This window comes from Myotis lucifugus, unplaced genomic scaffold (genome assembly GCF_000147115.1).
Source record: "Myotis lucifugus unplaced genomic scaffold, Myoluc2.0 scaffold_62, whole genome shotgun sequence".
In the NCBI taxonomy this organism is placed as follows: domain Eukaryota; kingdom Metazoa; phylum Chordata; class Mammalia; order Chiroptera; family Vespertilionidae; genus Myotis; species Myotis lucifugus.
Genome location: NW_005871110.1, coordinates 1,647,734 through 1,663,099, shown reverse-complemented (window position 1 = coordinate 1,663,099; position 15,366 = coordinate 1,647,734). Strand labels below are relative to the sequence as shown.

General features: G+C 37.8%; 1 protein-coding gene across 2 annotated transcripts in view; it reads right to left on the bottom strand.

The window, feature by feature from the left end:
• The window catches only part of CABCOCO1 (ciliary associated calcium binding coiled-coil 1), a 107,229-nt gene that overhangs the window by 74,324 nt on the left and 17,539 nt on the right, over positions 1-15,366 (bottom strand). For both annotated transcript variants that reach the window (XM_006089709.3, XM_023754608.1), the window contains exons 4-5: positions 5,633-5,777; positions 140-212 (exon numbers count right to left, since the gene is read on the bottom strand). In XM_006089709.3, the coding sequence (XP_006089771.1) occupies positions 140-212; positions 5,633-5,777 (218 nt within the window). The remainder of the gene's footprint in view (positions 1-139; positions 213-5,632; positions 5,778-15,366) is intronic.

The window sequence follows — 15,366 nt, the reverse complement described above, 5'->3', positions numbered from 1 at the left end:
TTTGTAAACTACTAGTTGGTTATATTAACACTTGAGTAATCTTGACAAGAAGTTGCTTTAAGCAGTTAAAGATCCAGATGCTGATCAGCATGCATTAAGTGATTCAGCTTAATTGGTGCCATCTAGATAAATTACTTACCTCAGCTCCTATCACAATTTCTTCCCTGGTAGAGTAGAACAGAAACTCATATAACTTGTAGTGTTGAAATAAGCTGAAATATAAAACAAATGTGCGACTGTGAAACATTTATTTCAGGAAAAAAGGCAAATATGTAAGAATGTTTATTAAAGGAAAGTTGTTCATATTGACCAAGCTAAAGACCTTAAACACTACTATGGAGTTAACTCCTCCTTTATTCCAAAATAAATTTATTTAATTTATAAGTACTAAGAAATTAAAGGTTTACTTTCTGAGACATTGACAATATACCAGTACCTAAAATAATATCAGTAAATTAACTGTGATGAGTAGATAGGTTTGGAATAAGGGAGCAATTATATTCACCTTAACATTTCCTGGCTTACAACTAAATAACACCAAACTTCACATTATTTTAATTTTGTTCCAAACTGAAGTCAGTTTCCTTTGGCATAAATGGCATGGAATTCTACAATCTACTTTCATATCAATTACTTCTTCTCACGTTCTAAAATCTGTTTCAAGATTAAATTAATCTCTGATAACTCTTGAAAAATGATGCAACATGAACTAAAATCCATTTAGAAGATGTCTGATTTTCTTGCAGAATATTTGATCATACATCAAAGAGAGGAATTAATTTAAGGAAGATTATTTCTTCTATTCCTACCCTAAAGATCAAGTGGTTAGTGTATAAAAAATTATAAAGATCCCAAACACATATTTCTAGTATGTTTAAAGATCTTAGCAATGTATTATTAAAAGTTAAAATTTTACTGAAGGGCTGATTTCTAATATCCTGTTTGTGATAATATTTGAATTTTTCTAATTCTCTTCCTGCTGGTTGGGAAAATTAATAGACTCATAATACAGCAAAATACCCAAGAACAAAAAATTGTCTTAGTGGTTTCTCTTTCACTCTGGTCTTTTGCTATTTAAGAAAATTGATTTTAATATAACTGAGAAATTAACATTTGCAAAATGTAGCTACAGAGCATGTATAATAATGGCTTCTTCTGAATGCTGTAATGAATCAAAGTTTCAATTCATTTGAAATCAATGAAGAAATCCTCAGGCAGCTGGGTCTCTCTGAGTTATATTTGAAGTTGATCTCACGACTAACACAATCCATTAAAAAGTGATGGGTGTGCAGACTCACTCAGTATTTTTTTGCGGGGGTGGGGTGGGGAGAAGGACCTTATACATTTACTAGTAAATTAGTCATCAACATTCAAAAAACTAACTTAGCTTTTGACATTACTTTGATTTGTTGGCTAGAACATACATCAAGATTCGTGAAGTTTGATGATTCAATGAAACAAAATAAATTCAAATTCTCCATCCTTACATTGCTTACCTAGAGAAAGCTTTAAGGTTAAAAAGATTACACTGATTTTGAGTAGATAAAGTAAAAACTGTATTTTGTAAATAGCTTGGCTTCCTCTCAGTGAATTAGTATAAAATTTTTCTTTTCCAATTCAAAGTTAATTCATAAGTCTTCCTGGAATTTCATCATCTTTCAGCATTATTCTCCTCATTACATGTAGTGATTAGATTTTCCCATGACAAAGGGAAATTCGTGACATGGATGTAGTGATCAAAGATGTAAGGCTGGGGTGAGGCCATTACTAGGGTGAGACAGAGGAGGGCAGGGAGGCACTTACTCAGGGGCAGGTCAAGTTGCCTCCATTGCCCCACACTGGTCCTCACCTGGGTTGGGGTTCTCTAACTTTACCAAGAAATATTAGATGACCTCCCATGGGAGCAAACTGTGACACCTCCACAATGAGAGTAAATTTCTTCCCTCTTGTGGGAAGCTGCCTATTGTCTTCACTAGCAGAGAGGTGTGGACAAGGAACCCTGAAGGCTGGTGACCCTTGAAGCCCAGGCAAAGGTCAGGGCTATGCACCCACTGTTTAGTTGAGACAATGGTAGCAGAAGCAACTTCCCCACCAGATAGTCATTAAATCCTTACTGATGAGATAGTTTGCCTGCTACTGGAACTTGCCTGCCTAAGGGCTATGGGTGGATCCCAAATTAAATAAAAAGATGGCGAGGCCTGAGCACAAGCAGAGTCCATCCTCTTGGGATGGGCTCTCACCTGGCCCCCAATTTCCAAATTATTATCTCTTGTCTCTTTCATTTGCATGTGGCCCCTCTTCCAGATCCTGAACCCTGAACCACGTGGGGCGTGGGGGAACATATACATACACATCAACACACCTCTTCCTTTAGATTTCCCACTGACTCAAGCCTTAGACTACTTTGCTAAACAGCTTGTCTTAGTCATAAATCAAAGACGAAATACCCAGAATGAAAATGGGTCAAGGCATCTGACCCCATGCCAGAAAGTTCAATTCCTTGTTGTGCACAAAGGGGCAGTGTTGATTTTCTCATACTGCATACATGCCTGTGCATATTACCTTCACCTAATTGCAGGGGATAGGTAGAATACACAATGAAAGATGTATGCTTCCAGATATATATCCAAATTATGTCCTATATTAAAAAGCTGCAGTAGTATTTAAATTTATACCAGAGGCCCAGTGCATGAATTTGTGCATGGGGGATGTCTGGCCGGCCCCTCTGCCTGGGGGCCGATCGGGCCGGGCTGGTGGTGGGGAGAGGACACAGGAGGTTGGCTGGCTGGCCCCGCCCCCGATCAGGGTGGGGGGATAATCGGGGGCCAGGCCAGCTGGGGGCAGGGGCCGTGGAAGGTTGGCCAGCCAGCCCCGCCCCTGATCCGGCCAGGGGGAGGGGCCGCCACCCCCCCCATCAGGCTGGTTGGCTGGCTGCAGTACGCCTCATAGCAACCAGTTGTTCCGGTCATTCTGGTCATTCTGGCCACTTGGCTTTTATATATATAGATGGTATACAACATTTGCAAATGTGTACATTGCACAAGAAGATTCATCAGTACTTACAGTAATGTTGGGGAGGAATTTTGATGTTAGTTTTTTTAAAATCACAGACACATGACAGAATATACAATTTACACCAGCAATTTTCAACCTTTTTCATCTCATGGCCACATAAACTAATTATATTAAAATTATGTGGCACATCAAAACAATATTTTTTGCTGATCTGACAAAAAATAGGTATAATTTTGATTCGTTTACACTCGATGGCTATTGAGTTGACTGTTGTCATTTTTAAATTTTATAATATAAGGGAGAAGAGGTCAGTGCCCCTGAATAAATAATGAAATATTGCATGTTTTAAAAATTCTTATGGCACGGCAAACTAGTTTAAAATCACTGATTTAGACTCTATTAACAGTATCAAATGAGATTTCAATTTTATGCCAGTTAAGTTTCATGTGCTATGGGGTCATGTTCTAAAAACTGCTCTCCCTAAATTGACGAGGGTTTTCACTGGTTGAGTAAATTTAATATCAGGTTAAATTGAAGCATGCTCATACTTTCAATAATTGAGTTAGCTTCATATTTATAAAATTTCTTTATAGTCATTAAAATGAAAAATATATGATTTAATTGCCACTAAACTTACATTTGTGGATCTATGAGGCATTCTGAACAGGTGTTACGAAAAATGTATTTCTCTTTATACAATTTCTGTATCAATTCCAGGTATCCTACTAACTGATATTTTATTTATGTAACATGTACATTGAAAATGTATAATTTCTTTAAAATCACAGTATAAAGATTTAACAGCATCAAAAACAGTTCTGATTTATTTTGTATACTTTATATGATGACTAATCTCTCAAACAGTACTTTTTTTTAAGAAGACAAGGGATTTTTGATAAGTGGTTATCCTGGTTAGGACCTAACAGTTACTAGGACTGACGTCTCCTCTGAACCATTTTCTGAAATAAAATGGTAAGAAGTATATTGATGAGAGATATGAGATGAAAAAGAAAAGAGCCACCATCTTCCCTCATCAAGAAGGTGTTATTATGGTGCCCGCATGGGTTTTGCTGCTGTGGTTAACGACCAGTTCCAATGACCATTACAAGCTCTTGGGCAGGGCTGGTGGGGGGGGAGAGGACGCGGGAGGTTGGCTGGCTGGCCGGGCCCCCGATCAGGGTGGGGGGATAATCAGGGGCCAGGCCAGCTGGGGGCAGGGGTACGTGGAAGGTTGGCCAGCCAGCCCCGCCCCTGATCTGGCCAGGGGGAGGGCTGCCACCCACCCTATCAGGCCGGTTGGCTGGCTGCAGTACGCCTCATAGCAACCAGTCGTTCCCGTCATTCTGGTCATTCTCTCTCTGTTCGTTTCAAACAGAGAGAGAAGGGGAAGAAGGATGCTATATGAATGTGCAGAGGATTCCCCCTGGCCCGTGTCCCAAGCCCTGAGAGGCAGAAAGACCTGAGACCAGGTTCCCTTCAGTCTGGATTTCCACTCCCTCCTCTCCCCCCACACAAGGACATTGCTTTATTCTAATTGATATGAAGACTAATGTGGCTTTTAGTGGGAGACACACTTTAGAGGTATGTTTTTATGGTAAGAAATCATATTATATTAAATGCTATTATATAAAAACATATTATATCCTGTGCCATTATTAATTCATGCCAGAAATCAGTATACAAATCTTATCATATTAAACACATTAATATTTAAAAAGCTTCCAGACTACAACCAGGATCCTTGCCAAGCAAATCATGAGCATGTCTAGGACATCATGCAGCACGCTTTATTTTGAAATTTTAAAATTTAAAGTTGGAAGACACTGCAGTATACAGTATTGGAGAACAAAGATATTCTGGGGAAGCTTTTAGTTAGACAAAAGAAATATTTTTACCAACTCTTGTTTAAATGTTTTCAAACTCTAAAATCTATCTTTCCTGGGAGAGAAAAAGGACTCTAATGCAGACCCTGTGACAGATTAAATAAAAAGACAGATTTCTTAATTCACCAATGAAGAATCACTGTAATAAAAATACTTTCCCTCCATATACCATCATTTTCTATGCAGAAAGAAAAACTTACTGAGTTTAACTGGTCAATACTACAAAATATTTCCAGACAGCTAATAAATTTGAGGAAGTATATACATAAATCTTTTAAATTTCTAGTACAAAGCATTTAAAATAAATGTTTAAGTGGAGATGAATGCTGCTCTTTAAAATGTGAAATTTTGATATTAAGGCCATCTACATAAAATATAGATTCCATTGTAATCAAGTCTGATAAATCAAAAAGAACCCTTTTATTTATAAAATGGTATTAGAGATTTAGAGAAAAAAGAAATGCATAGATCAATTTATTCTAATTCTAAATAAAACTATACTTATCAAACATAAACCTCTTTTTAAAAATGCAAGTTAGCTAAATTGATCAATGTCCTAACTTTTATTTATTGAATGGATGATTAGAATATTTTCTAATTATTGGTTGGGTTAATTACTATATAACTTCTGTAAATGTCAAACTTTGCTAAAAACCAAATTAGTTTCTATTTAGAAGATATTTTCTAGAAGATATGAAACAAAAAAATAATTGGGACTAAAAAGAAACCCATACCTGATTTTTAAATAATCAGTGATAGCATTGGCTTGTTTTATATCAAAGATACTCCATTTCTTGTGTTTCTGTAAATGGGCTGGTCCAATTTCAGCCATAACTTCTCCAAGCCATTGTAAGCTATCTTTTAAGGACATATGCAGTGCTGAAATAAAATTCAGAGAAGCTTTAAGCAATTGTTTTGATAGATGTTTTGGAACAAAATAATCCAAGATGTCCTTAATGTATAAAAATGTACTTCCAGTATTTGTGAGAACAAATTTTAAAACTATTGTTTCTTTATGATAACTTAATAAGTCTATTTTGTGTAAAAGAACAGCAGCTGACACACCCAACAATTGTAAATTGCTATAACGCTACACAATTGTTTAAAGAGCTTATGTTTTCATTTTAAGACACAAAAAATTTTGAAATCTATCTAAAGGTTACTTTAAAATGGAAAAGAAATATTTTTTTATGATCTCAAAATAAGAGCACATATGGAAACAACACAAAAGTTGGTTGGATTAGCCGGTGAGGAAGGCCTGCATAGAAGATTCAGTCACAGTAGACAGCAGAACTGAACTCAGAGCTGAAAATATAAATGAGCAGTCAACCAACACTTGGCTTTAGCTGATTGTTACCATGTGGGAATTTGGGCTTGAAGATTTTCAATAGATGCCAGAAATATGGATTTTTATGTAAAACATCAAGATTTTTTTTTCTTTTCCAAGCTATAGAACTTATAACTTATGTAAGCTGTTTCTCAAATTATGGGGGGTGGTGATGGTAAGAGCCAGATGACAGTGCAAAAGAGTGACAAGGACTCCACTTTGCCACCATTACCAAAAATAAACAAGTCAATGGTTGTGGTTTGTTATCTTCCAACTAAAAACAACAGAGCAATGCTATCTTTTATGGCATTTGTTTAGCTGAAAAAGAAGTAAATGTCAAAAGCCATAGACAACTTTTATAGTGTCTATAATACAAATATATTATCTTCTGTCTTCTTTTCATATTTGGTCATATTATGCTCGTTTTTACTTGTGGCAGGCAAATATTTACAATCCACACACACCCACTGTTCCCCTCGTCCCAAGGATGAATCCAGGGAACTGGAGTGTCCAGAGTGTCCTTTGTTTGCTGACAAGTGGCAGTTGTATGGAAGTAAAACTTAAGAGTCTTAAGGTGGAGAGTTGAAAGCTCTAGCAAAAGTGAGGTTGGACAGGCTGCATGTGGGAGGTGAATGGGCTTTAGGGAGAATGGTGTTGCTCAGTGTGAACCCCACTCTCTTAATCCTAACCAAACTTAGATATCTTTATCTTTAGGAAACCATCAATAAACTTCCACTTCCTCCTAAAGGAGTAAATTTTTCAGGGAGGTAGGAAAAGAGAATACACAGGAATTATGAGAACACTAGAGGCCCGGTGCACAAAATTCGTGCACGGGTAGGGTTTCTAGGTCTGACCAGTGATCAGGGCCATCGGGGCCTTCTGGCTGCTGGCCGGGGTCTTCTTTTGTTCCACGCTGCCCCCTGGTGGTCAGCGCATGTCATAGCGAGCAATCGAACTCTTGGTCTCCAGATTGAATTCCTGAGGGACACTTTGCATATTAGCCTTTTATATGTATAGATAGGCTGACTGTTGGACCCAGCCATTTCTGGGTTACACAGCTACTTTTTATCTCTGGGATGTAAGTGCTATGCCCCCAAATTACTAATAAAATGACAGTAATTTTAAATGTTAGGAAGATACTATGAACACTAACTTGTAATTTGTTTAACCTAGATTCTTTTCTACTTATAGGAATTAGAAGCAAAAAACTATGTAACAATTTAAATCTGGTTTAATAAATGACAACTGGTACATTTCTTATAGGCTCCCTCCATCTTTTATGTATGTCAGATACACAATTATTGCTGGATAACTACGCTTTCCTGAATCATCCTAAGAGATGCTCAATTATTATTGTATATTTCTTTTTCCATACCAAATTTCTTTTGAAAATAGTGGGAGTAACTTCAGAAATGAAAAATTTGTTGGATAAAAGCAATTCAGAAAGGAATGGATTGAAAATGTGAATTATTTTATTAATAAAATGTTATTACTTAGAGTTTCAGAAAAAAAGAAATTCTTAGATAACCTGTTATAATTCTAGATGTAATTATATTTATCAAGCACCAAATACATGTACATGACTACTTCCTTATATTGAAATATATACGACTCTTTGAAACTGTTTTTCGATTGCTAATGTCTTTTTATAGATAACAGCTTTAAAAATTAAGAATGTTTTCACTTCACTTATCTAACTGAAATATTTGCTCTTTTAAAATCACATTTAGTGATGTGATTAAAATATGAAAGATTAAACCATTTGAATAGTAAGGGCTGTTAGAAATAAAATTTGTCTTTGAAAATTTAGGGTAATGAAAGAATACACTGGACTTATAATCAGTTGGAAGGCTTAAGATGGTACCTCATAGCTGCCACTTACTAACTAGGTGATCTGAGTTTCATTTTCCTTATCTGTAAATGAGAGTAGTATCAATTTTCAGAGTGACAGTGCTGTTGTGAGGGTCCAATAAGAAACACATGTGAAACCCTTGGTAAACTGAAAAGATACATGTCCTAGTATTTTACATGTGTACAGGGCTTTCTAGAATTCAGCCCAAAGGCAGGCACATTTGAGATAGTAATCAGCAGGATGAGCTCTCACACACTGGGGTTGAACCTTGTGACCTTAAGGAGTTATTTAACCTCCCTGAATCTCATTTATTTTTCTCATTTTCTAAGTGGGGAGGATAATAGAACTATCTCATAAGATCATGTGTGAATTAAATGAGACAAAGCAGATGACACTGTGACAGGCACAAGGTAATCATACACACATTTTACCTATTACTATTATTATCATCATACTGATTGGGGAAAAACAAGTCAACTTGATAAAAGTATTCTATGGTTATTTACTAATATTCATGTTATATACAGAGGAATCAATCTAGGTCCACAGACCTGGAGAGAGGCCAAATATCCAGTCTGTCGAATACTTTACAGTTTGTCCTTGGTCGGGCGCTGGAAAACTAAGCCCCAAAATGTATATTGTTAGGACAACTGTACAAATCCTATATCTTTCATAATCTTTCAGCTGATCCCATCTGATTCCAGGTGGACTGTCTGCAGAATGCCTTGTAAATAGATAACACAGCACCAGTTTGAGACAAGAAACAGATCAGAAACTGAGTCAGTATAAAATGCAGTTTCCACACTAGGTTGTATTAACAATGACCAACCACACTACAGCTAACAGCCCAGACTGGGCTCCTCAGGGCTTTTCCTATTAAGATGTCCCTGGGAGGGAATGCTCACTAGGGCCCAGCACTCACCACCTCTGAGTCTGAGTATAATGCATTTTACCTCTTCCCTAGGACACTTGGCTAAGATTACATTCTTTCCTGATTATTACTATAACCTTCCTGGGATTAAAGGTTTGAGGGGATTTTTTTTTTCTTGCCAGAAGGAAAAACTAGATCCCTTGCCTTTTTCTGGTTAGGTTTTACGTATGTACTTTCACTCTCTCATAGTTAATGTGGAGTTAGATGGAACCTGCTCAAGTTTAAAAATTCATTTTTGAATTGATATCAACAATATAAAGTTTCATATAAAAGAAATTGTCTTGGGTCAGTTATAAGTGATGGAAAAAAGTTAAAAATGGAAATATCTTGTCAGATTTGGAATTGAGGTTTATGAAAATGTTTTACTTTTTAAAATTCTGCTTCTAATTTGTGAATACTCAGTTCAGAGTTTGTAAACGTTCATTTCATATATTCTCTTTTTACAATCTAGTTTTTGCATAGGTGATATATTCACATGGTTCAAAAAATCACATGTGAACATATATTATGAAAAGACTTCCTTCAATTCCTGTTGCCCACATGCCCAGTTCCCATACCCTTCCCTATAGAAAATTTTGATAATTGGGTTTTTTTTCCTGCATTCTCTGGGCATTTCTTTGTACATATAACATGCAAAAGCACACAATTCTTCACCTGGTTTTACTCAGTAACAATATACAGTTTCCCATGCAATACTTAGAAAGCTTCCTCATTCTTTCCTTTTTATAGCTGCATCATATTTCATTTTAGAGACAGACTAATCCCTACTAGTTAACTTTAATGCCAGAGTACTTTTAGATTTACAGAAAGGTTGCAATAATATCACAAAGAGCTCCCATTTACCCCAAAGACAGTTTTCCCTGTTAACGTTGCTATATGGCACATTTGGCACAACTAATGAACAAATACTTTGGGGGGATTTCTTAGTTTTTATGGAAGACTTTTTCCTTCCCAGGATCCCATCCAGAATACTCCATTGCATTTAATCATCATGTCTCCTTGGACTGTACAGTTTCTGACATTCATTGCCTTTGATGGTTTTGACAGTTTTAAGCAATACTAGTCAGGTATTTTGTGGTAGGTCCTTCAATTTGGATTTGTCTGATATTTTTATCATGACTAGACAGGTGTTAACGGTTTTGGAGAGGAAGCCCACAGTGCCATTCTCATCACATTATGTCAAGGGTTTATGCTATTTGATATGGCTTCTCACCAACAGTGTTGGCCTTAATCACCTGGCTGAGGTAGTATTTGTCAGCTTCTCTACTGTAAAGTTACTGTACTTCCCCTTTCCATACTGTTCTCTTTACAGGAAAATCACTGTGTAGCCCATACATAAGGGATGGGGATTTGTGCTTCAACTTCTTGAGAGTAAACTATGTACATAAATTATTGAGAATTCTGTGTGGGAGATTTATTATACCCCAAGTCATTATTTATTCATTCATTCATTTATATCAGTGTGGATTCAAGGATGTCAATTTTACATTTTGGATTATAATTTAAAATTGTTTTTAAAATATATTTTTATTGATTTCAGAGAAGGAGAGAGATAGAAACATCAATGATGTGAGAGGATCATCGTTTGGCTGCCTCCTGCACAGCCACCCCCCCACTGGAGATTGAGCCCACAACCCAGGCATGTGCCCTTGACTGGAATCAAACCTGGGCCCCTTCATTCCTCAGGCCGACACTCTATCTACTGAGCCAAACAAGCTAGGGCAATATTGTATTATTTTGTTCAAATTGTTCCAGCTTTGGATATTGGGAGCCCCCCCATCATTTTCATTTTTGAGTACTTGCTTTTGGCCACTAAAGTTGCCCCAGGCTAATCTTTTATGTCTTTACTCCAGGTCTACAGCCATTTTTCTAAGGAGCCCTGGTTCCTTTTACTGAAGAATAAAATTATAAACTAAGACCTGGGTTCTGGGTATGCTCACTGCTAATAAGATGTCATTGCTTCTAGGCCCTCTCTGTAGTCAGAGCTAAGAAATATATGAGTGTATATGTATGCGTATGTGCACTAAACCAGCAGTCGCCAACCTTTCAGACCTCATGGACCACCAGTGGTCTGCGGACCACCGGTTGGCAACTGCTGCACTAAACTAACTAACTATCTATCTATCTATCTATCTATCTATCTATCTATCTATCTATCTATATATGGCTAATATGCAAAGTGTCCCCTCAGGAGTTCGACCAGGAGACCGGGAGTTTGATCACTCGCTATGATGTGCACTGACCACCAGGAGGCGGCACGAAATGAAAGAAGGCCCCGGAAGGCAGCCAGCAGCCAGGGAAGGGAGGCCCCCCACCCGGGATTGAGCCCCCATCCTGGCATGTGCCATGACTGGGAATGAAACTGGCAATCCTTCTGTATATGGGACGACACCCAACCAACTGAGCCACACAGGCCAGGGCTACAGGAGTTTTTAATGTAGCAATAAAGAAGCATATATGTTTTCTTCCAGTTTTGTCAACTGAGGATGTTACCAAAATTTTGTCAATCTGATATATAATAAATTACATTTCTGTGTAGTTTCAATTTGCATTTTTCTTATTAATGTCAAGGCTGAACATTTCATTTGCTTAAGAATCATTTGCATTTATTTAGTCACATCCTTGGCAAATTCTTCTACTGCATTATTAGACTTTTTCTTCTGCTTCTGCATGCTCTTTTTTATAATTCAGAACTTAATTATCTGCTGGTGTGCAAGATGCAATAATTCCCAGTTTCTTATTCTTCTTTTGATTTTTCTTTTGGTGTTTTTGCTTTGCAGACTTTTAACTTTTATATATCAAATTTAACTACCTTCATCTTTATGGTTCTATAGCTTAGAGGCATAATTATAAATGTCTTCCTCATCCAAGGTTGTAAAGAAATTAAACCATGTTTCTCGTAACATTTTTATAGTTCCACTTATTGTACATTTAAGTGTTTGATCCATTTGGAATGTATTCTGGTTTATGGACAGAGAGAAGCTGGATCCAATTTTATTTTATTTTATTCTAGATGGATACCTAGTTGTCCCAATATTATTTACTGAGTAGTACATTTTTTTCACCACAGATTTGAGATGTCATTTTATCAAATACTGAATTTCATTGCGTGCTTGAGTCTATTTCTAAACTTTTGGTCTTCCTGCTCAGTCATTCACCACCGTGTTTAAATTTTTGAGATTTCATAAACACTACTATATACTAATACTTCTAATAACAATACATGCTACATCTTATCATACTTTTAAAAGACAGTTTTTCTGGCTATTTGTATGTGTATATTTTCTGTATTTTTGTTAGAATCACCTTACCTAGTAACCTATCATACAGACAAAACATCAACAACAAAAAAACTGTTGGTATTTTTGTTGGAATATTAATATTTTTAATTAATTTAATGAGATTTAGCATCTTTATGATGTTGAATCTTTCAATGACTGTTGTTTTTCCCAAATGTTGAAAACTTCCTTTGTGACCTTAAAAAAAATGCTTATAATTTTTCTTTCTAGAAGATGTGCATTTGTTGTTTTTTTTATTCTCACCTGAGGATATGTTTATTGATTTTAAAGCTTTTTTAAAAAATATTTTATTGATTTTTTACAGAGAGGAAGGGAGAAGGATAGAGAGTTAGAAACATCAATGAGAGAGAAACATCGATCAGCTGCCTCCTGCACACCTCCTACTGGGGATGTGCCTGCAACCAAGCTACATGCCCTTGATGGGAATCGAACCTGGGACCTTTCGGTCCGCAGGCCAATGCTCTATCCACTAAGCCAAACCAGTTAGGGCTGTTTATTGATTTTAGAGAGAGAGAAAGGGGAAAGGAGGGAGGGAGAGAAGGAAAGAGAGAGGGAGTGAGAGAAAGAGAAAAAAACACTGATGTAAGAGAAAAACCAATCAGTTGCCTCCCATATGCCCCCTGACCTAAGATTACACCCACAAGCTTTTGGTGCACAGGACAATGCTCCAACTGAGCCACCCAGCCAGGGCGCACGTGTGTGTGCATGTGTGTGTGTGTGTGTGTGTGTGTGTGTGTGTGTATTGTTGAAAGTATTACAGATGCCTCGTTTTCCCCTCTTTTCCCCCTCCACCCACCCACCACCCCACCCCAGGCCTTCATCACACACTATTGTCTACGTCCATGGGTTATGCATATATGTTCTGTGGTTAACCTCTTCCCATCCTCACCCTCGCCTCTGGCGAGATCTGTCAATCTGTTCCATGTATCCATGTCTTAGGACATGTCTTGTTCATCAGTTTATTTTGTTCATTAGCTTCCACATCTAAGTGAGATCATGTGATAGTGTGTTTTTAAATTTATTTCTAGGTAGTTTCTTTCTTGTCACAGCATATATATTTGCTTTCATAAATCTTTTATCTTTATTTTTATACATATACATTTTTTAAAAGTTTTATACAATGAAATTGACGTTTCCTTTTGCTGTACAGTCTTATGAACTTAAAAACTTGGATAGATCAGGTAACCACCACCACCACAATAGGATACAGAACAGTTACACCACACCAACAACTCCCCCATGGCCCAGCCAGAGTGGTTCAGTGGTTGGTTCGATTTCCGGTCAGAGTACATGCCCAGGTTGTGGGCTCAATCCCAGGTGTGAGGCGTGCAGGAGGCAGCCAATCAATGATTCTCTATCTCTGTCATTGATGTTTCTCTCTCTCTCTCCCTCTTCCTTCCTCTCTGAAATCAATAAAAATGAAATAAAATAAATAAATAAAACTACCCCATGCCTTTCATGGCCTCTTCCCATCCCAGTCTCTGGCAACCAATAATGTATTCTCCATCACTATAGCTATTATCATTTTGAGAACATCCTACAAATGTAATCATACAGTGTACAATATTTTGTGGCTAACTTCTTTAAATCAGTATGATGCTATTGAGATTCTTCTAAACTTTTGCGTGTATCATGGTTCATTCATTTTTACTGGCAAGTAATGTTCCATTTTATGTTCAGTGTATGAACACTGTTTACCTCTTCACCTATTGACAGACATTTGGACTGTTTTCAGCTTGGGGCACTTATGAATAGAGCAACTACAAAATATTCATGCACAGGTTTTTTTATGAACATGTTTTATTTCATTAGAATAATGCCTAGAAGTGGGACTAATGGGTCATATAATTTTATAAGAAAACTGCCAACCGTTTCCCAGAGTGGCTGTGGCATTGGCAAAACTCTTGCTCTAGTTGCTCTGTATCCTTCCCAGAATTTGGTATTTTTTTATTTTAGCCATTCTAATAGGTGTGTAGTGGTATCAGAGTGATTTTAACTTACATGTCCCCAGTGGCTAGTGATGTTGAACATTTTTTCGTGTCATTTTGCATCCTTTTATCTTCCTTGGTGAAGAATCCAAGTTAAATTCTTTGTCCATTTTTTAAAGAGAAACTTTATTTTAGAATAAATGTGTATTTATAGAAAAATTACAAAAATAGTACTGAGAATTCTTGCATACCTCATGCACAATTTCTCTTATTTTTAACATCTTACATTATGGTATATTTATTAAAACTAATAAACTAAAATTTATACATTGTAATTAACTAAAGTTCATGTTTATTAGAGTTCCTTAAATTTTACTTAATGTCCTGTTTCTGTTCCAGGATTTCATCCAGGACACCACTTTAAATTTACTAGTCATGTCTCCTGGGGTTCCCCTAGAGCAGTGATGGCGAACCTTTTGAGCTCGGCGTATCAGCATTTGGAAAAACCCTAACTTAACTCTGGTGCCGTGTCACATATAGAAATTTTTTGATATTTGCAACCATAGTAAAACAAAGATTTATATTTTTGATATTTATTTTATACTAGAGGCCCGGTGCACAAAAATTTGTGCACTCGGGGGGGAAGGGAGGGGGTCCCTCAGCCCGGCCTGTGCCCTCTCGCAGTCTGGGACCCCTCGGGAGATAACGACCTGCTGGCTTAGGCCTGCTCCCGGTGGCAGAGGGCAGGCCCAATCCCTAGGTGCAGCCCCTGGTCAGGCTCAGAGCAGGGCCGATTGGGGAGTTGGGGCGCCGCTCCCTGTCATGCACAGAGCAGGGTGGATTGGGAGGTTGCGATGCCACCCTCAGTCACGCTCAGGGTGGGGCCGATTGGGGGGTTGGGGCACCGCCCCCTGTCACACTCAAGGCAGGGTCGATGGGGAGGTTGCGGCGCCACCCCCTGTCACGCACAGAGCAGGGCCAATCAGGGGGTGGGCGCTGCCCCCTGTCATGCACAGAGCAGGGCCCATCAGGGGTTGGGGAGCTCCGCCCTTGTCATGCACAGAGCAGGGCCCATCAGGGGTTGGGGAGCTCCCCCTGTCACTCCACAGAAGCAGGGCCCATCAGGCGGTT